Below are 20,180 nucleotides of genomic sequence, written 5' to 3'. Positions count from 1 at the left end.
AGTAATCAATTATCACTCCTTCGATGATTAAAAAAGACAAAATCCAAAACAAGAGATCGACATGATCTGACCAAGATACGAAAATAAAACAAACAATTCCGGCGAAATTAGCACAACATCGCTAGAAAGATTCAGTGCTTATTTTAATCACTATCACTGCGTCTTCTCTTCCTTTCATTTTTTATCTTGCTTGGTGTCTTGTCACCCTTATCAGCTTCGCTTTCGTGGTCACTTTCAGACCTGAAAGAATGTAGAATAAATAGCGTTAAATTGAAGAGAACCGTATATGTATGCATAGTAATACCATTATTAAATGAACGTCTTAAAATTATTATTTGTATAATGGTTTTCGGAGCAAGTATTACCCCTCTTTTCCACTTCGAACAGCTGCTTTTTCAAGTAAGCGCTCTCGCAACGTTTCTTCATCGAGATCCTCAACCTTTGCCTCCTTAAAAAATGAGGTTGAATAAATAAAAGTTATACAGGAAGGGAGTATATGGCCGGGTCAAAACGACATGAAACTCGGTGCATTTGCGGACGCGCTCGCAACGGCGCTGTGGAGGCAGCAGTGGGAACATCCCAAACTGCAGCGACAGGCGGTGCTAGCAAGGGTTCCAGTACGCTACTAACCACTACGCTTCACCGCACCGCCTCGAGAGAAGCCGCGTACCGTGCTTCATGGCGTTTTGACCCTGGTATAGATAAAGTACACGTCAGGAAACGAAAAATAACAAACTGAATTGAAAAATGGAATTCATCTGGACAAATTACCTTGGACTTCTCTTTTTCCTTTTTGTCTTTCTCCTTCTCTTTTTTCCGATCCGAGCTGCGGTCGCGCTTTGCATCCTAAATCGCTTTGCAATTCGTGTTTGTTCAAGTATAGTACGATATCGGAGTTCAAGAACACCGAAAACGATGAATGCGAAAAGAGATCTAAGATATGATATGTTCTTCAGAGATAGCGCAATGAAAAATACCTTATCTTTCTTTCGATCACGACTTCTACTTCTTTTCTTCTCCTTCTTGTCCTTTTCCTTTTCCTTCTCTTTCTTTCTGTCGCGCGATCTACTTCGTTCGCGCTTCTTATCTCGGGACCGAGAACGTCTACTACGACGATCACTGCAAAAAAGATTAACGTCGAAAAAATGGTCATAGCGCTGACGATCTCATGCTATTTAAAACGAAAATAACTCAACAGCCTAATCTTCGAGAGCTCGTACATGTGGTTAAATCATCGTTACGCCTTTCCTGCTTTCAAACAAGAACAAGTTTGCTGAAACTATACTTCTACTGTAACAGTTCAAAGGTACCGTTCTGTCTTTTCAATGGTTCAAAGGTTCCAGACAAAAAGATATTGAAATTCTCGGGGACAGAAGCTTTCGGTATCTTTTCAGCGAAAAATTCACTACTCAGATGTTCAGAGCAGATCACTCATACATAAATCATCACATGGCAGCAACGCAGCATACTTCATACATGACGAAAAAACAGGTAACAGATGTGGCCAATCGACTGAGGGCATAAAGCCTACTTGAATTCACTCTTCATGCATAGGAACACGACTTTCATATTGGGAGGTTCTTTATATAAAAACATACAGTTGCGAAAATTGAAACGCGGAATGGATCGCGGGCCACCTAGGCTTACGCAGTTAATCACGTATAAGAGTAAGGAGCCCAAAATCGCGTAAGTCGCCACTATGAGTGACTGAATACATTCAACTCTGCCCAGAGCTGCGAGCAGAATAGAGCAAAAAACTATCAGAAGGCTTAATGCAATGGTTTAACACAGATCAACACATGTTTGATTTCCGGCCAAACATTTGAACGTTAGGTCTTACCGGCTTCGACTTCTCCTTCTGTCCCGACTTCGGCTGCGCTTTTTGTCGCGTGAACGGCTTCTTTTTCGATCTCTCGATCTCGATCGGCTCCTTTTTCGGTCTCGAGACCGTGACTGGCTCCTCTTGCGACGTGGCGACTTACTTCGACGACGTGGGGATGGTGTACGACGGCGGCGTAGAGGTGAACGAGAACGTGAACGGCGGTCTAGAGAAAGAATGCAAGTAACGTGGTCTTCAATACCCGTTTCGTTCGCTGGTAATTAAAAGAAGGAAGCGAAAATAGCAAAGTTTTGTGGAATGTAGAGCCACACTCTAAAAACATACTTATCTACAATAATAGTTGTGATTCAATACTCACTCTTTCCCATTCGAATGGCTTCCTCTACTTCCTCCAACGCTTGGTCGGCAGACTTTGCTTGCGGTTTGATGATTGCCACACGTGAGTGTTGAATACTGAACATAGTGCAACTTTAGAACATATCATGACATTGCAAAAAAATGTGAGTAAAAATTCCTGTAACTGATCTGAATTTATGTGGGCGAAACTCGAAAAAAGCTTAACCACGACATTACATACCGCAACGGCCTTCCCTGATAGTCAATACCATTGTTCTGAAGAGCGATCGGTACTGAAGTTTGATTGGTGAATTCAATATAGGCATATGCACAAGGGAGAGTGTCGGGACCCGTAGCCATTCGGAGATACATGACCTTGACAATTTTAATATAACTAGTGAAAATGACTTGCAGTTGTTCATGGAAGTGAACTCGAAGTGAAAAAATGTTCTTTACCTCCCCTACAAAATTATTGAAGAAATCCAGAACGGCTTGTCCGTCCACTCCTTTAGGTAGGTTTCCAACATAGATAGTCCTTCTTATTTCCTCTACCTTCGCTAAGTCAGTGTTACCAGGCAGTGGAGGATACGCGGGAAGACCAAGAGCTTCCATTTGTGGATCCACTGTAAGCAACTGAAACAATTGAAGATTAAAGTAAAAAGAGTCGTTAACAATGAAGACTGGATTTAATTGAGTTGTTAAGAAGCATTAGAAGAAGTCGTTTTTTTGTGGTTAAACAATTGGTCGATTGAATATTTCGACCACCTTGGACAGTACTGCATACATTACATAACCTATAAGTAAAAAGGTAGGGGAGCCTCTCACGCACTTTATATATATATATATATATATATATATATATATATATATATATATATATATATATATATATATATATATATATATATATATATATATATATATATAACATACAAACTGCACTCATATACGTAGAAAATGTGTATGTGCATACAGTTGGTCCGAAAAAGAATTTACAGAATCATACCACAGATGAACCATCCTCCAGCTCCTGTACCTTGTTAGTGACATGCGGGGGCAGCTGACGTTGCCCTGCTGTGACAGGACCTCCGGAGTTAATAAACGTAGCTTCGTCGGGAATCGTACCTTAATGAAAGAAATTTACTTGTTAACGACTGCATGAAAAATTGGATAGTCACACGGGCAGAACCGTGTGCCTAAAAACCATAGGGCTACGTTTGGCAATGTGATTTCTTCTGCAGATAAGCAAAATAATGACAGCTCCTCAACAACCCCTCAAAAATAGGCATGTTATGTTAATATACTGAGGAAAAGTATCTGTTGTAATGCGCAACGCTTGTGCCCCGCCTGCGATTCGTCCGAGCCGGTTTCCAAAGAATCGCAGGCCGACCGGGGTGCAACGGTTGCGCATTGCAACAGAAGCCGTCGTAAGAAAATAATTCCGGGGTCCTCTGTTTACACTGATACAACAGAGATGAACGGAATCACCCTCTTCCCCACAATCTATGACCCGGTATAGCCATTACCCGCCTAAAACCCGTACCACCTCAGATTTGTGGGATGATGCCTTTAAGACTAACAAACGCGAAAAGTTACCAAAAGACCTGGATAATGTTTTTTTTTTCAAAATTATAAATAGCCTCTAATGATCCTGCACTTTGTATAGGGACAGTAATATGGAGGGCAGCCATTTTGTTGCTATTTTTGACATACATTATAGAATGTTTTGGAAGAAATTTAGGGTGTAAGTGTGCGTGCAGTCTTGATATCAAACCATTCAGCTATAATAATTGCGTGTGAAGCTCAAATAATTTACATACTTCAAGCTACTTCAATCCAATTATGCTTTATCTAAGCCAAATCGAACTTTACAGGATCACCTGGAGCATAAAATATCAACAAAAGGCATCACCCCACGAATTTGGGGTGGTGCGGGTATCAAATGGGTTATGTTAGTAGGGGGTTGATTATGGAGAGAAGGGTGATTTCGTCCATTTCTTCCTAATTACCGCAAAAAACAGCCCGGAAGATGCAGCGCGTGCACAAGGCTGACGCGCTCCAATCGAACTTGTTGTGGAAAATAACGCTCCGGAACGCTCGAAGCCATATCTTTCGGGCCTTTTTTTACAGCAATCAAGAAGGAATGGACGGAATCATCCTTTTCTCCATAATCTACGACTCCGTATAGACATAAGCTACCTGAAACTCGCACCACTCAGGATTCGTGGGGTGATTCCTTTAAAACAATCTTTCACTAAATTATTACTCACTTTGAAGAAAAGGTGCACAAACTATAGCACGATCAATGAGTACGGTATTCGTAAGGTGTTGTCCTACTTCAACAGCTCGATCGTCATCATACTTTATGAAAGCGCACTTGGAAGTTGTGGAAGAAGTGATGTTCATATCCGAAGGATACACCTAAAAAGAAGAATTAGCCGATCGTCATCTAGAAAACAATCCACTTGGGATGCGCCAACGCGTTTTCACAGCAAGTCGTCGTAATCGTTGAGTTTTCTGGAACGCGCGTTGGCCAATGACTGAGCCAATGACAATGACTTGCGGTGGCCAGCATACATGCGATAGCCGAAGCCGGTGATTCCGTCCATTTCCTCCTAATTGCCGTAAAAAAACGGCCTGGAAGATGCGATGGGTGTTCAAAGCCGGCGCGCTCCAATCGAATTTGTTGTGGAAAATGGCGCCCCGGAAGGCTCGAAGCCGCATTTTTCGGACCGTTTCTTACGGCAATTAGGAAGAAATAGACGGAATCACCGAACCACCCTCCTCTACATAATATACAAACAGCCCGAGCAACCTTAATGACAGAAAAAGAGCAATTATAAGAATATCCTGTTTTCTTGAACGCACCTTCTCAACGCGTCCATGACCCTCATTGCCAGCAACTGCAGGAAGCTGCGGTTCTATGGGATACACACCTTGCAGAGAATTTACGTCTGCAGGATTTACAGGTGCTGCAATCCACTTCACGTGTATATTTCCAGCTACAGGAGTGGCATGTACCAGTTCAGGTCAGATCAACCATGCAGCTACGATCTCTAACCAACTGCGCTACACCCACCCCTCGAAGACAAGCAGAAAGTATCCTTAGATTAATATGCACCTTCCACTGACATTAATGCAAACTTACAATTCCTTTTAACAAGAGTATAAATGGATCCTGCATATTTAATTCCACAAGGTACGATAAACGTTCCGTGGCCAAAACTGAGTGATTCAAGGATGTCACAATAGAATGTCAAGAAGATCAGAGACACCATTTTGTTAGTATTCTTACTTCACGCAGTGAATCCAACTCATATTAATTGAGGCATCTTTGGTATATGTGGAAGATCTACGAGGCTTCTATTCACATAGCAATGTCACCGTTTGACATGAAAAGGATTATCATTGATATTAGACGCAGCAACCATGAAGATCAACACTGAAAAGAAAACTCGCCTTCATCTCCTCAATTCTTCCTATATACTGAAACATTGTGAAGATTTGGTCCTTTGTTGCTGTGACAGATATATTTGACACTTGAAGAATTTTGATTCTATCCCTTTTATCATCGGCCCCCATCCTTGCCTGAAATATTGATGGAAGTTGGTTTAAAAAAACCGGCAGGCACTACTCCACTAATCGAGGTACTCTTTCACCTTGACGTAGGCGAACTACAAGATCAGACTTTTGATGAAAATCTAGAAGAGCAATTCAAGAGTGAAAAGAACCGCTGTGTACGGAATATACATAAACAATCAGCTGCCAAAATATGAGTTGCAGCCTTTCAGTGGATATATGTGCATGCCTTCACCTTGCTAAAATTGCGCGATAGTCGACCACTTCAACAAGGAAAGCCTATGTTCCGCGAGAATCAATAGCCTTCTGACATTTCCCTGTTAATGACAGAAAAAAAAACACATATAGAGGAAAGACACACCAAACTTCTGTCAAAGCTACGAAGAAGATGAGTACTGCAAAAATACACTGAAACATGCCCCCATCGAGCCAAAAAAGAGCAGAAACTCGACTACTCTCAATCATTTACAGTTTGAGGATTTCACGATTTCAGGAAATGAGACTTAGTTCATACACCATTATTTTTTCATTGGCAGCACAAAAAATGCAATCGTTTGAAAAACATTGGTTGTTTCTTCAAATCTAATTTCATCGAACTAAGCGCACTTCTCTACGGGGATTGCTTACAACTCTTCCAATGAGACAGGGTACATTAGCGGTGTTTCACATGGACTTACTTGAACGGATCTCACGTAAATGGACTCATTTCTAGTAGTTGATCAGCGCAATTGCAACTTCAAAAACGAAATGCTTGTAGCAATAAATTGAAGAAGAGAACTACATGGACAAAAGAAAACACTGTCAGAGATCCTCAACATTCTAAAAGCCGCTAGCAGTAGTGAATACCACTAAGTTAGCCATAATCCGAAAACTCGCATAATACCCCAGAACATTCCCCACACATGAATGAGAGAGTATGGCGCTATTCGAAATCCTGCTACAGTGGTTGGATCGTCTTAGGACCAATGTCGAGTCGCGGACGAGTTGTCGCATTATCCCAAATTTTACTTGCTTTTTTTTTACAGAGCATTCCTCTCGAGATTTCGTTTTTCTCTGCTGGTTCTCATTGTTTATGTCTCTTTCCAAAGTCTTTGTCTATTGATTCCATCTTTTCGTGGTTATATGTGGTAGATGTGCTTCTTTTGGCTCGATTCATTCGACCGGAAGGCATCTGTGCGCTCCTGAATATTGTTTGGAAGTACGTTTCAATGAAGCTCTCAAGAGATTTCGTATTTCTTTCTTTCATCGCCAGCAGCATAAAACATCACCTAAAAAGGGTGCGAGTTCATGTGGACAATGTCAAAGCTGTACAACTATTGGCATTGGGGCAAAATGGAAAATTACACACGCTAATGATGATATAACATTACACTTTTATATCCTTAACTACTCTCTGACGTATTTAGTTGTTTAATAACCCAAAGGTCCCCTGGGTAAATTAAAATTACTAGGCGTATAAAATTACGTACGCTTACATTGCCATAATTATACTTTATACTTGATATTTGATTCATATCCTTCTTCTTGTCATTTACATGTATTTCTCACGTTTCTATCTACCTTTATTAGTAGCATATCAGTAGTAGATATCAAGAGATCGTGGGACTCTTATTTGGAATCGTAGAGTAAAATAAACAGTGAACAAGGTACACAGCAAACAGGATGGGCAGGAAGACTCCTTTCCCTCGGTACACCTTTCGTAAGCCCACATCCCACACTTAAAGGCATCACCCCACGAATCTGAGGTGGTGCAGATTTCAGGTGGAGTATTCGTATACACGATGGGAGACTACGGAGAGGGGGGTGATTCCGTCCATTTCTTCCTAATTGCCGTAAAAAACGGCCCGAAAGATATAGCTTCATTCGTTTAGGCGCACCATTTTGTACAAGAGGTTCTATTGGAGCGCATCAGTCTTGTGCGGCGCCGCGTCTTCCGGGCCGTTTTTTACGGCAATTAGCAAGAAATGGACGGAATCACCTCCCTCTCCGTAGTCTCCCATCCCGTATACGAATACTCCACCTGAAATCTGCATTACCTCAGATTCGTAGGGTGATGCCTTCAAGCCAGTCATCTTTCAATTCGTTGTTAGCTGGTGTTCTTCGTAAACACTTCACGCAGAAATGTAACTGGTCCACAGAGTACTGCGGAAGTGTTTGTTTAGGCTGCAGGGGCTACCTCTGGAATTTTATTTCAAGTAAGAAACACTCAGATTACGTGTCTCTGATGTTTACATTAGCTAGACATATTGGTGACGGATTAAGCATGAGATACACCACTGGTAATTCAGTGCGACGTGCAACCCGCTGTTTCTTAACGACGTGTCCACACTCGGTCGATCTTGCCAGTGTGGACTTCCTCAGTATTTGCTCCATGCTGACGCTCTAGCCTACTTTTTTCTCTTAGTAACTTTAGCTTACATGTCGTAGATACTGTAAGACTAATACTTGAGCCTTAAGGCCCCGATTGATTTGATTATTCACTTCGAGGAATAAGGGTGCCACTGACTGCCCTCTACCCCTCAACTACATTTTACCCCTCGTAACTAATAATAATTCCAATAGAAATTCGAAGAATTCGTCGTGGAAAACAGCGTCCCGAAACGCTCCATTTTCTATTGGAGCGCGCCACCCTTGTGCAAGCGCCGCATCTTCCGGGCCGTTTTTTTACGGCGATTAGGAGGAAATGAGCGAGATCCCACAAGTTTCTGCAATCTAAGACCCCATGTAGTCTTTGGCCATCGGAAATCCATACCACCCCAGATTCCTGGTGTAATGCCTTCAGGTAAATTCAACTTTACCTTCAAAACAAATTTGCATTGTGGAGACTGCATCAAATTCGTATTGTTCCCTTTTACCTGACGGTTCTGTTGGATGCGTTTAATTTTGTCTTCGAAGTTAGAATGGACGACACTTCCCCCCATGTTTCACCGCAGATGGGACATTCGGGTTTCATTATTCTTGCTGCAAGAATATTGATGAGGTTGTGCAACTGCGTATTTAGCTTAATATGTATGAAGAAGGAGAAAAATCCATTCAAATCCTCCTAAAATTATGTAGAAGTATGAAAACACTGAAAAATCATTCGATGCACACAAAAACTACACAAAACAGCAAGAAACAACCTACAGAACGTTCATTTTGTATTAGGGTATTCGGAAAATATCTGCCGAAATACGACAAAATTTCAAAACGACACAACTTTTTAACATTTTATTATTCGGCGAAATAATCTCCATCAACATCGACAACCTTCTGCCAACGTCTCACAAGATCACGGTCTTTGTTGTAGAACTCCGGCGACTTGGAGGCGAAGAAAGCCTGAAGGTCATTTTCGAGGTGGTCACGATCATCGTGGCGCTTCTCTTCCAAGTGATGCTGAAGCGATCTGAAGAGATGGTAGTCGCTCGGAGCCAGGTCCGGGCTGTACAGTGCGTGCGGTAGAACTTCCCATCCGAGCTCCAGAATTTTCTGGGAAGTCTTCGCGATGTGAGGGCGCGCGTTATTGTGCAGCAGGCGAACGTTGTCGAGCCCCGGGTGCTCCTTGCGGATCTTCTCGGCCAGTCTTTGCAGTTGAGCGCAGTAGACCTCGGCAGTAATTGTCATGTTGTCCGGCAGCAGTTCGAAGCGGTAGATTCCATGAACTCCCCACCAGACGCTCACCATGACCTTCTTTTCATGGATTTCACTTTTCACGAAAGGATCCGGCATTTCATCGCCAGCGCACCACGCACGTTTGTGGGTGTGGTTGACGTAGGGGACCCATCTTTCATCTCCAGTGACAATGGTGTCCAGCCAGTCGAATCTGCGGCTTCTGGAGAGCGGCTGAGTGCAGTTGTCCAGGCGTCTTTGGCGGTTCCCGTCGCTCAATGCATGTGGGAGCCACTGATCGAGCTTTTTCACCATTCCGAGAGATCGCAGTCCATTGCTCATGGTGGACAGCAAACAGCCAAGACTGGCAGCAAAATACCGCACACCTTCATATGGATGCTGCTCCGCCAGATTCTTCAGTTTGTCGAACGATACTGCAGTCGGTCGACCAGAGCGAGGCTCATCTTCGAGTATCTTGTTTCCGGCTTTGAAGCGCTGGAACCAGGCCTATGAAACATGACACTACCAACTTAATGAATTTTGAATTGCTGAGATCTATACATTTTCTCGTTACTTGCATCAGGAAAGCATACCACTCATAAATAATTAAGGCAGAAGATTATTGCTAAGAAACATCACTACTTTCTACTAAGAGCGCTCTCACAGAGAAGCATTCGGCGCTGAACAAGACAGCTCCACGTCGTCGAAAATGAGACATTTTTTTTAAATTTAAGTTGTTCTGATTAGTTGCTGTTATTAGTTTTCAATACCTGATTACAGCTATGACCAACTAAAATAGTGGGGATGTTAGGAAGATCTGATGAAGAACAGGGATTACTTTACCTAAACACTGCATAGATTGGACTTTATTTTGTTTCACAGGAATGCTATATAGAAGATTCTTGTGAAACGAAATAAAGTCCCATCTATGCAGTTCTGCGCTATGCCGGGAAGCGCTGTTCGTAACATTCAGTTGAGTATTAGTTTATCTTTACGGATAAACGACTACTCAACTTTAGGCTCGATTACACCCGTGTCTAAACCTACACCGGGCTGCGGGAGGGTCTGCCTATTGGAGCAATGCTAACGCACCGCGAAATTCAAAATGGTACACTGAGTAACTGCTTCCTCTGCTGCTTCAGAGGAATAAACTCGGGAAAAAGGTAGAGAATGAGCGCCTTACGGTTTTTCACATACTCTTACCTCAAAACAAACGAGGAGATTATCACAGTAAACCTTAATCCAATAAGGAAAGGAAGTTTGATCTCCGGATTTCAAACTGAGTAAGGGATGAAGTTGGAGCTTAGGCTTTTCGATCTTTATTTTGCAGCTGAGAAAAAGTACTTCAAGTAACTGCACAGCTAACGTCTTTTCTTCTTCAGTTTTCTTCTCGTTTTTCAATTTGTTCTTGTATTGTTTTCTTTATTTAACTTGTGCTTTCACTTCCTTTTATCTTCGAATCATCTGTCTTGTTCGTCCTGTTTCTACTTTTACCGTTTCACTGTCTTATTGTTTTGTCTTATTCCCTTGTCTTGCTTGGTATGATTATTTTATCTTGTTTCTCTGTCCTTTAAAAGTTGTATTTTTGTGCGTGTTTGTTGTATTTTTATCCGTAGTTTTATGTCTTCTTTATTCTTTTTGTCGCTTATGGTCATAACTTCTTTTTTTATTCATGCAGCATGTTTTATGTCACAAATTTACCTTGTACCCAAATGATGCAAACATGAATGAACTAGACGAGGTACCTTGTATCACTCGTTTACTTCATGTTTGTTTCATTTTCGTGTGTCTCACTGTCCTTACATCCATTCCTGTTTCTATTTCTGTTTTTCACTCTTCTTAACGTTACTCTCCTTTTTTCGTTCTGTCTTTACTTTCCAGCATGTAATTGCGCTGTGTACTTTACTCCTACCTAGGGAATACGTACTGCATGATAATCGGCACTTAAATCACGTTAATATATGACAAGAACATCGAAGGTGAAGGGAGACAGTACGCATAGAAAAAAAATTGTGAAGGTTTTCCAAATGAAAATAAAGACTCTTTTCCAGTATCTTTTTCTAATTGGAGGAAGTACTTTTTCTACAACACATCCTAAATTATGTTGCTCTAATATTGGGACTGATAATGAAAGAAAAAAACCAAGGAAAGCCGGAGTGGTCCATGACAACGCGTATGTAGCGTTCTCAGACATTGCTTGAAGTTTCAACTCGTAAATATTTCCAATCGACTTTGTTTTTGGTGTCTTTGGACTCGCTTTCGAGATTTTTCCTTCGGTAGAGCAGTTTTCTGCTACTATTCAACCTATTCTGGAAACAGAAAAATCTAACTCTCAAAGTTAGGCCTATAGGAAAGTATGTTTATTGGAAGTAAACGTGCGACAATTGCTGACAATGAACACTGATTCCTAAAGTTTGATTTAATTTCCGTTTTTCGTCTGTGCGAGTGTGACTACTCATTTGTGCACCCGAATTTTACCACTTCCCAACCTCAAACCTCTGCTCAAAAAAACTTGAAATCAAATCAAAGCTACTGAGGCACTTCGGTTCTGGTGATGCTATTACATGACGTAACATAACGTCGTTTCTGTTACTAAAGCTAAAACAGTAGCGAGGTTAAAGGCGGGTATCTAGGTACTGTGTCAAGATTTAGCACTATGGGAATCGAATGAAAACGACAGAGAACTTAATTATGTTGGGATAAATCCGGCTGTAAAAGACAAATAGAATGGAAAGAAAACAAATCAAGTAAGCAGGAATGTAGTAGACGAGAGAGAGGGAATGAAAGTTCGAATTAAACAAGTGATAATAATAAATAGGGAGATCAATTCATGAACAAATAGAACAATGAGAAGAAAACTGAACAGAGGAAAAAACGTTAGCTGTGCAGTTACCTGAAGTAATTTTTCTCAGCTGCAAGATAAAGATCGAAAGGCCTTAGCTCCAACTTCATCCCTTACTCAGTTTGAAATCCGGCGATCATACTTCCTTTCTTTATTGGATTAAAGTTTACTGTGATATTCTCCTCGTTTGTTTTGAGGTGAGAGTACGTGAAAAACCGTAAGGCACTCAGTCTCTACCTTTCTCTGAGTTTATTCCTCTGAAGCAACAGAGGAAATAGTTACTCGGTGTACCATTTTGAATTTCATGGAGAGTTAGCATTGCTCCAATAGGCAGACCCTCCCGCAGCTCGGTGTAGGTTTAGACATGAGTCTCGAATACTTCCTCTTTTGCTTAAAAACAGGTTTACTATGATTGTCAACATAGAATCCTTACATATTGTACTATGCTATACCGAGATCATCTCCGTCTAGGCGGGAAGTTTTAGTTGTGGTGTAGCCGTGTCCGAACTTAGTTGTTGTCAATCAGTTATTGCTGCTGTGATCATGCTGTTCCTCGCTAGTTGTCTCTCTCTCTTTAACTGTTCTGGCAGTCGGTTTTAATCCAAATCGCTTTAGGAAAGAAAAAAAAATGGCCGATGATGGAGTGAATCCGAAGGCCTATCCACTCGCAGATACTCAGCTGTCTCAGAAACTTCTGGATCTTGTTCAACAGGCTATGAATTATAAGCAGTTAAAGAAAGGCGCGAATGAAGCCACTAAGACTCTGAATAGAGGCATTGCCGAGGTATACTTTCTTTTTTACATTGTAATTTTGCTTTATTTTCTCTCCTCCAACATCAAAATATCGTCTTTGTCGACCTTTCAGAAGGTGAGTTGCCGCAGCCGTCGAAGTGATGTGAAGTCGGAGAACCGCGTAAGCGGGTGCAGGTGCACCCGAAGCGGTGCGGTGGAGCTAGCGGTTGACTTCCACCTCGGTTACACTCGATAGCTCCATCGTGCCATTTCTAGCGCCTCCTCTTACACAACTCCATTAGGGTTCAGATAGTTTGAACTGGCTGTGTTCACAGTACTCAAAAATCCCAGATGTATTCCAACTACAAATTCATTTTTTTCTCCCGAGTCTCTTGAGAACATTATAGGTAATCATTATGGCAGCAGACGCGGAACCTCTGGAGATCATTCTGCACCTTCCCCTACTTTGCGAAGACAAGAATGTCCCCTACGTTTTTGTTCGAAGCAAAGCTGCTCTTGGGCGTGCATGCGGCGTTACTCGACCAGTTATTGCTGTATCGATCACACAGAATGAAGGATCTCAGCTCAAATCTCAAATTCAAAAACTAAAAGAAGATGTGGAAAAACTTCTTATTTGATTGGTTGTTTATTGTTATGCTTTGTGTGTTTGTTTACCTGTTGTTCATCATAGTTCTTTGTTGTGTTGTCATTTGTTGCTTACTTTAATGAGTGGATAAACACGGATTTGCGTCTCATAATTTTGTGAAGTTTTCTCACCTGTTTCTACGTCCATGTTTCTGGATTTTCACAAATGATGGAAATGATGATTCGTGATAATTCGAATAGTAGTCTTTTTTCTCGGCACAGTTATGTGCAGGTTGAGTTTTGATAGGATTTGGGTTTACATGACCAAGTTGCAGTGGAAATTTTGGAGCACTGGTAGTGGAAAAAGAACTCTAGAACATCTCTCTCTCTAGCTCTAGGCTCCAACAACTCTAGAATACGACTACTGTATCATGTGTGTTTCTTAATACGTGTTTCTCAACTAGTTACTCATCCAACTGCAAACGAAAGTAGGAACGTAAAGTAATATGCATTAAAGGGGATAAATAACTACCCGAGCTTTCTTAGGCTAGGTATTTTTGACCCCTTAAAAAAACAAAATGTATACACATAAAATATAGCCGGGTCAAGAGGACATGAGTCATGGGTGAAGTTGCGGTACATTTGCGTGCGCGCTCGAAACGGCTTGGTGGAGGCAGCAGTTGGAACCGTAGGAAACTGCAGAGATGGGTGGTGCTAGCAAGGGTTTCACCACGGTCTTACCCGCTACGCTCCAAAGAAGCGCCTCAAAAGACGCCGCGTACGCAATTGCTTACGTGCATCATGTCGTTTTGACCCTACTATAAGCATACACATTCTTCCACCTATCAATGCTATAAGAGTGGGTGTAGCACAATCAGTGAGAGGTTCCGCTGTCTGCACGATCAATCGGAGGTTCGAGTCCGCCCTAGTGCTCACCAAGCCTTTCATCTCTCTGAGGTCGATAGATTGGTACCAGATCTGTCTGGGAGGATAAAAAAACACTGACTTGACACATCGGCCAGCCCCCGCAAGTCAGGCCACTTACCACGTTGATAAACCACAAACGATTCTGAGTTGAAGTGAACGTGGTGGCACATCCCAACCGTATTAATTAATGCAAAACATTTTATCATTTTATCCTTCACCAACATTGTGTTAGAAATTACACTCAAATAAATGCTGATTCGACTTCTCACGAATCGGGACCAAGCGAAAAAAAGATCTCGCCATGGCCGATGTTCTTCGCTACAAGGCAACCTTTGTTTGCACGACTTACGAAGAACAGCGGGAGAAGTTATTTCAACAACGTGTAGATTTGGATTGATTCTCTAATTGATTTGAGGAAGTTGTTCATAGAAGATCCAAATCTGACATTTTTCGGGTGCTAAGGTTATTGGGTGGGGTCTTTCTGCTTCTGCCGCGCTAGGATCGAACTGTACTGGCACTGCAATAGCGGAGGCGCAAAAACGTCATTAGACCACGAGAACCGTTCCCGTTGTTAAACGGTTCTTGTGGTCTAATGTTAATGACGATTTCATTCACATTGTGGCTATTGCGGCTAATTTGCTGACTCTTCAATAAAAAAATGGAAAATATGTGGATGAGTTTGTTGCATGCATGCTTGGTGATGGTGGATTGTTATGGAAGCCAAAAGATTTTAGGGTAATTTTTTTCCTTTGGAAGTAGTACATGGTATGACTTAGCTGTTCACCACTGGTAAGCCTGTTTGTAAGGTTTCGTAAAATTAAAAACTGGTAGGTCCAGGTTTATCTTCTTTTTTTCTTGATAGCTTCAGTCAAGATGGAAGATAACAACAATTCTTAGGTTTTCGGGCCCTGACTGAGCTGTTCACTTCCAGGAATTACATGTTGATTGGTGAACTATCGCCTTCTCAAACGCTTTTCTGCTTTTCAAATGCGAGAGCCGTTTGTCGCTTAGGAGCGATTTTTCTGCTCTGTGGACGATTTTACGCGCCAGTACAGTACGAGCCAAAGTAGGGCAGTTCGATCATAGCGCGGCAGAATGTCCCCACACAACTACCTTGACATTCAAAAATGATATGTAATGCAGGAGAACATTTAAATTCTTGGTGAATGCTTCATTACAAAACACTGAACAAATTTGAAGAAAAAAAAGAAGACAAGGCATCTGACACAGCCACAAACTTTTTGCAATTTGTTGAAGTCCGTACCAGGCTTTGTCAGTTTCTTCTTTGATATAAGCAAGGATAAACAGCAATCCTCCACAACAGTCTACCACCTCATAGTGGCGTGGAGGTGACTCTGGGCATCGAACTGCGATGCACAATGGAGGTTTGTCCTCCGGCAGGGTCTCCCAAGCTGAGACACATCCAACATTCCGACTTCTCGGAATCGGAAGCCTGGCTAAGAGTAAACCACTGCTAAGATTCACCACCGTCTTGGCAAAATGTCGCAAGGTGGTTCCCTGATCCATATAGGTTGGGCGACGACCTGTGGTGAAAGCTAAGCTCGACGTGGCATGGCTGCTTAGTTTAGGGAAAAGTCTTTCTGCCACTCCAGCATATTCACCGCTTCATTACATCGCACACTGGGCCCTGCGTCTCAGACGTCGGGCGGCCTGGCGACCAGTAAGAGGCGATCAAATATCCGGTTGCTCAGGACATCTTTGATTCTGGACCAAGGTGACACACGCATGACTCGCTATGGAGACTGTCTCAGACCGTGTATTTACAATGCGAGAACAGTTTCTATAGGCGCTGACCTCCATGCTCTTCTCGGAACTGCAGAGCGCATCAAGTTTCACGTGATTGCTCTGCAGGAGACTAAGTGCAGAAGGAGCGACGTACGACAGATGAATGACGGTACACTCGTCATTCGTGGAGAGAAGGTTCCGTTGCGAAATGTAGGCGGTTTTGGTTTTGTTGTGCATCCATCTGTCGTCCATCTTGTCGATTCCCACGAGGTTCTGCCACCTCGTCTGGTCATTCTTCGCGTCCGCCCTCTGCGCCAAAAACCCATCAGTATCATCAACTGGTGCTCACCAACATCAGCAGCTAATGAATCCGAATTGGACGCGTTTTACGAGGAGCTCGAGGAAGTTATCCGCAACGAGAAGTCCTTCTACAAATTCGTTGTCGGAGACTTCAACGCAAAACTAGGAAAGGCTACAGAAGAGGAATACAGGATCGGAAGATTTGGACTGGATTTTGAGCGGAATGAAAATGGCAATCGTCTCTCCGGGCTGTTGTCCGCCGCCCGCCTCTTTCATGAAAGGAAAGATCATCGTTGGTGGACATGGGAATCGCCCAATGGCGCGAAAAGCGGAAATCGACCACATACTCACCAATCGGAGATGGTGTCTACTCGACGTCTCGGTATTACCATCCTATTGTAGTGGTTCTGATCACAGTCTTCTTCGAGCGAAAAAACAATTTAGCTACACAATGGGAAAAAACATCTGCTATCGGCAACTAAGGAGGAAAGAAGTCGCCTACGACGATTGCGCGTACTCGAGGACTCCTTGTCCCAAGGTGACTGGCACATCGAGGAAGACGCAAACGTGGACTGCGAGATGTTACTCAGAGGATTACGAGCTTGTGCTGAACGTGCCTCGAAGCCACGCACGACAAACTTGGATCGAATTTCGAAGACCACCAAGGAATTGCTAAAAAAAAAAGAAGAACTTTGAGGCGTGATCCGAATGCATCGCATATTGAGCGGTTAGTAGCAAACACTGGCTGCAGAAATGCGTTGCAGGAGCATCTTTCGAAATACAGGCACAAGAAGATTCTAGAAGCAGCAAAAAGAAGAATGAGTCTAAAGAAATGCCGCAGGGATCTCCGCGAATACAATATTCCACTAGCAACCTTGCTGAGCGAAGACGGGACTCGCACGTCTTCTCCTCGTGAGATGGAAATCATTACGGAGAGGTTCTACTCGAACCTTTTCCGTTCATCAACTCCTGTGTCAAGTCCAATCATCCCCACTGGCGAAGCTCCACTACGGATTCTCCCTTCGGAAGTACGAGTCGCTACCAAGAGCATGGAACCTGGCACAGCCCCCGACCTGATTTTATATCAGCAGACTTTCTTCGGGCTGGTGGCCATCCGCTTCATGTAATCTTAGCAGCGCACATGACATCTTACCTTCAGAAAGAAAGGATCCCAGACCAGTGGAAGACCTCGCGAACCGTTCTTATACATAAGAAAGGTGACCGAGAGGACCTTCGGAACTACCGTCCGATATGCTTGCTGAGCGTGTTATACAAAGTATTCACCAAGATCATCCTCACGCGCATATCTAGGACGCTGGATGAAGCACAGCCTCAAGAACAAGCTGGATTCCGCCAGGGGTTCAGCTGCTTGGAGCACATCCAGACCGAGTCGAGGGTCATAGAGGTTTGCCGGGAATATCGCCTGTCTCTTCTCCTAACCTTCTTCGACTATGAGAAAACCTTCTACAGCGTAGAAACGAATGCAATACTGTACGCTGGTTAAATTTCAGAAGATATATATATATATATATATATATATATATATATATATATATATATATATATATATATATATATATATATATATATATAGAAAGCAAAGCATAGATGGGCCGGTCACATTATGAGAAGAATCGACGATAGATGGACTGAAAGAACGTTAGAGTGGATCCCAAGAGATGTTAAACGCCCTCGAGGGAGACCGCCAACGGGGCAGGGTGACGTGTTCGCTACACGGATGGACCAGCTGAGAGCTCAGCTGATCCATCGGTGTAGCGGCTCAAGGACCTCGTCAACGTCACCCACGAAACTTGAGAATATCTTGTATGACAACGGCAGAAAGGAAAGGAAACGAGTGGAAGAGATGCTGGGGTCCGCACGTCTAGTGAAGACGGGCCATCCAAGTAGCCAGGTATCCAAGTAAGTAAACAGCAAGAAACAAACATCAAATCAAATCACATTAATCTTCTTTAAATTCTCTCTTTCGTCTTAAAAAATAACTTTTGGTTTTGTACTCGGTAAAACATGGTTTCACAGCTGAAGTTCCTAAGATTTTATAATGTAGTTAAGAAAAGATTTTAAAAAAACTGTAGTCAAGGATGTTTTGTAAGAGAATAGATGGATGAGATGTTATGCATTTGTGCAGAAAAATCTGGATCGGATTCTTAGAGCACTTCCAAGTTTTTCTGTGCGATATAACTGCATTTCTCTGATAAAAGGTCTTGTAATGATTCGGTGCTCGCTAGATTCGTAACCACGCTGGTCTTCCGATTAATTTTGCCACGACACGACCACAGCTATAGCTCTGCCCGGGCAGTGAAAGCAAACCTCAAAATTGGATAATTAGTACTTTATTATGAAAAAAGTGTGTACGTAAAGTGGGTGCGACGGATCCGACGTCGTCGAATTTGTGCGCCAACGTCGTAGATGGGTAAAATGGGGCGCGACGGGTCCCACAGCGTCGAAGTGGGATGTGATGGGTCCAACGGCGCGGAATTGTTGTGCCATTGTGCAGTATTATCGCGCAGTAATTTCGTGTGCATGTTGCAATTGTAAATGGGACGTTGCAACCGTTCCATACCTGTGGCCTCTGAGCGCGTTTTTTTACACCCTCACGACTTCTCCGTGCGTGTATTTCCTTGCACATTTGCCTCAGGTTGGCAACATGCCTTCCTCAGAACGTGGAAACACGAATGAAACCGGCTGCTTGAATAGTAGCCAACAGTTTACATGATCTGACGAGGAACCTTATCAGTACGATGATGTCGTTCATGTCATTTTATGTTAAACATCATTCTGTGATAGCTGTTGGGGAAAACAGGAAGAATACCTATACTTCGAGTAATACTTTCAAATTACGTCATATATTATTTTGGTCTCGAAGGAGTGTTGTAAGCTATCAAGTTGCTATCAAGTTTTTGCTCCGGCTAGGTATCTGATCAATTTAGGTTGGGCTTTGGCAGTGTACTGGACAATGACATCTTTCTGGAATATCTGGGTAACTTCCGCCTAATTTTGATTGCATCCGCCGCCCAGAACGTACACACGAATGCCTGATTTAGTATAAGCAGGGCCATAACGAGCAGGCAGCAATCAGACTCGTACATGCGGCTCCGCAGAACTTTTATATTTATCAGTATGATGATGATATTCACGTCGTTTCAGGTTAGCACGTTTTAGGTTTCAGGTTAGAAATGACAGAAATCGAGCATCGAATAAACAATAGCCGGGAGAACTTATGACTTTAGCCAAGCAGGGAAATACTTGAAGTGTAATTGCAGTATTTTCCTGGGGAACATAGTACTAGCAAATCCCTTAGGAAAAATACGTGGTCACTGACTTCATTGTCTTAATAGGGCAAGTATGAAATGCATATAAAAAACGAAAATTCACAAGAGCACATAATGAGCCATGACATGCAGGATAAAGAGTTATGGCACTGTAAAGTCAAGCGCACGCGGAACGAGAAAAAGCTTCAATTTTATATCCTCCTCAAAAAAGTAAGAAAATCAAAAACAATTCTAGCGCAGTAATATCCTCGTGCAACATTAGTCTTTATACATGGAAGTCAAATGTTGAGGAGAGTAAAATGTATAGAATCGTTCACAATGAATTGTATTAACAGAGACTTTAAGCAATCGTTAAACACAGAACATCCTACGCTTGACCGAGGAAATTTCGTCGCAACGACAGTCATTTTCGAGA

The 20,180-nt window shown here is 42.5% G+C and overlaps 7 protein-coding genes across 9 annotated transcripts; 5 read left to right on the top strand and 2 right to left on the bottom strand.

Moving 5' to 3' along the window:
• Positions 1 to 143: 143 nt before the first annotated feature.
• RB195_019313 (uncharacterized protein) lies at positions 144 to 8,128 on the bottom strand (the record flags this gene model as incomplete). 2 transcript variants are annotated; one of them, XM_064187113.1, is made up of 13 exons in its annotated part: positions 144 to 240; positions 366 to 448; positions 772 to 846; positions 978 to 1,119; positions 1,841 to 2,045; positions 2,199 to 2,293; positions 2,418 to 2,551; positions 2,633 to 2,809; positions 3,183 to 3,301; positions 4,447 to 4,597; positions 5,636 to 5,764; positions 5,836 to 5,850; positions 8,030 to 8,128. In XM_064187113.1, the coding sequence occupies 13 exons, from the start codon at positions 8,126 to 8,128 to the stop codon at positions 144 to 146; spliced, it is 1,521 nt and encodes a 506-aa protein (XP_064042993.1). The 2 variants fall into 2 exon arrangements, with proteins under 2 accessions (XP_064042993.1, XP_064042994.1); XM_064187112.1 differs by lacking the exons at positions 5,836 to 5,850; positions 8,030 to 8,128 and having other exon boundaries at positions 5,636 to 5,758.
• An 840-nt stretch (positions 8,129 to 8,968) lies between these two features.
• On the bottom strand, positions 8,969 to 11,068 carry RB195_019312 (uncharacterized protein; the record flags this gene model as incomplete). Of its 2 annotated transcripts, none has more annotated exons than XM_064187110.1 (2): positions 8,969 to 9,850; positions 11,045 to 11,068. In XM_064187110.1, the coding sequence occupies 2 exons, from the start codon at positions 11,066 to 11,068 to the stop codon at positions 8,969 to 8,971; spliced, it is 906 nt and encodes a 301-aa protein (XP_064042991.1). The 2 variants fall into 2 exon arrangements, with proteins under 2 accessions (XP_064042991.1, XP_064042992.1); XM_064187111.1 differs by having other exon boundaries at positions 8,969 to 9,838.
• Positions 11,069 to 12,813: 1,745 nt separating this feature from the next.
• Positions 12,814 to 13,555, top strand: RB195_019311 (uncharacterized protein; the record flags this gene model as incomplete). The annotated part of the gene is made up of 2 exons (XM_013445022.2): positions 12,814 to 12,969; positions 13,325 to 13,555. 2 exons carry the CDS (start codon positions 12,814 to 12,816, stop codon positions 13,553 to 13,555), a joined length of 387 nt encoding a protein of 128 aa, XP_013300476.1.
• A 2,620-nt stretch (positions 13,556 to 16,175) lies between these two features.
• Positions 16,176 to 16,877, top strand: RB195_019310 (uncharacterized protein; the record flags this gene model as incomplete). Its single annotated transcript, XM_064187109.1, has 1 exon — positions 16,176 to 16,877. The coding sequence occupies one exon, from the start codon at positions 16,176 to 16,178 to the stop codon at positions 16,875 to 16,877; it is 702 nt and encodes a 233-aa protein (XP_064042990.1).
• Positions 16,878 to 17,293: 416 nt separating this feature from the next.
• Positions 17,294 to 17,602, top strand: RB195_019309 (uncharacterized protein; the record flags this gene model as incomplete). Its single annotated transcript, XM_064187108.1, has 1 exon — positions 17,294 to 17,602. One exon carries the CDS (start codon positions 17,294 to 17,296, stop codon positions 17,600 to 17,602), a length of 309 nt encoding a protein of 102 aa, XP_064042989.1.
• Positions 17,603 to 17,616: 14 nt separating this feature from the next.
• Positions 17,617 to 17,979, top strand: RB195_019308 (uncharacterized protein; the record flags this gene model as incomplete). Its single annotated transcript, XM_064187107.1, has 1 exon — positions 17,617 to 17,979. One exon carries the CDS (start codon positions 17,617 to 17,619, stop codon positions 17,977 to 17,979), a length of 363 nt encoding a protein of 120 aa, XP_064042988.1.
• Positions 17,980 to 18,099: 120 nt separating this feature from the next.
• Positions 18,100 to 18,399, top strand: RB195_019307 (uncharacterized protein; the record flags this gene model as incomplete). Its single annotated transcript, XM_064187106.1, has 1 exon — positions 18,100 to 18,399. The coding sequence occupies one exon, from the start codon at positions 18,100 to 18,102 to the stop codon at positions 18,397 to 18,399; it is 300 nt and encodes a 99-aa protein (XP_064042987.1).
• Between the last annotated feature and the right edge of the window lie 1,781 nt (positions 18,400 to 20,180).

This window comes from Necator americanus, chromosome II, assembly GCF_031761385.1.
Source record: "Necator americanus strain Aroian chromosome II, whole genome shotgun sequence".
NCBI classification, from domain to species: Eukaryota; Metazoa; Nematoda; class Chromadorea; order Rhabditida; family Ancylostomatidae; genus Necator; species Necator americanus.
The sequence above is the reverse complement of the archived record's forward strand: the minus strand, read 5'-3'. Positions and strand labels throughout refer to the sequence as shown.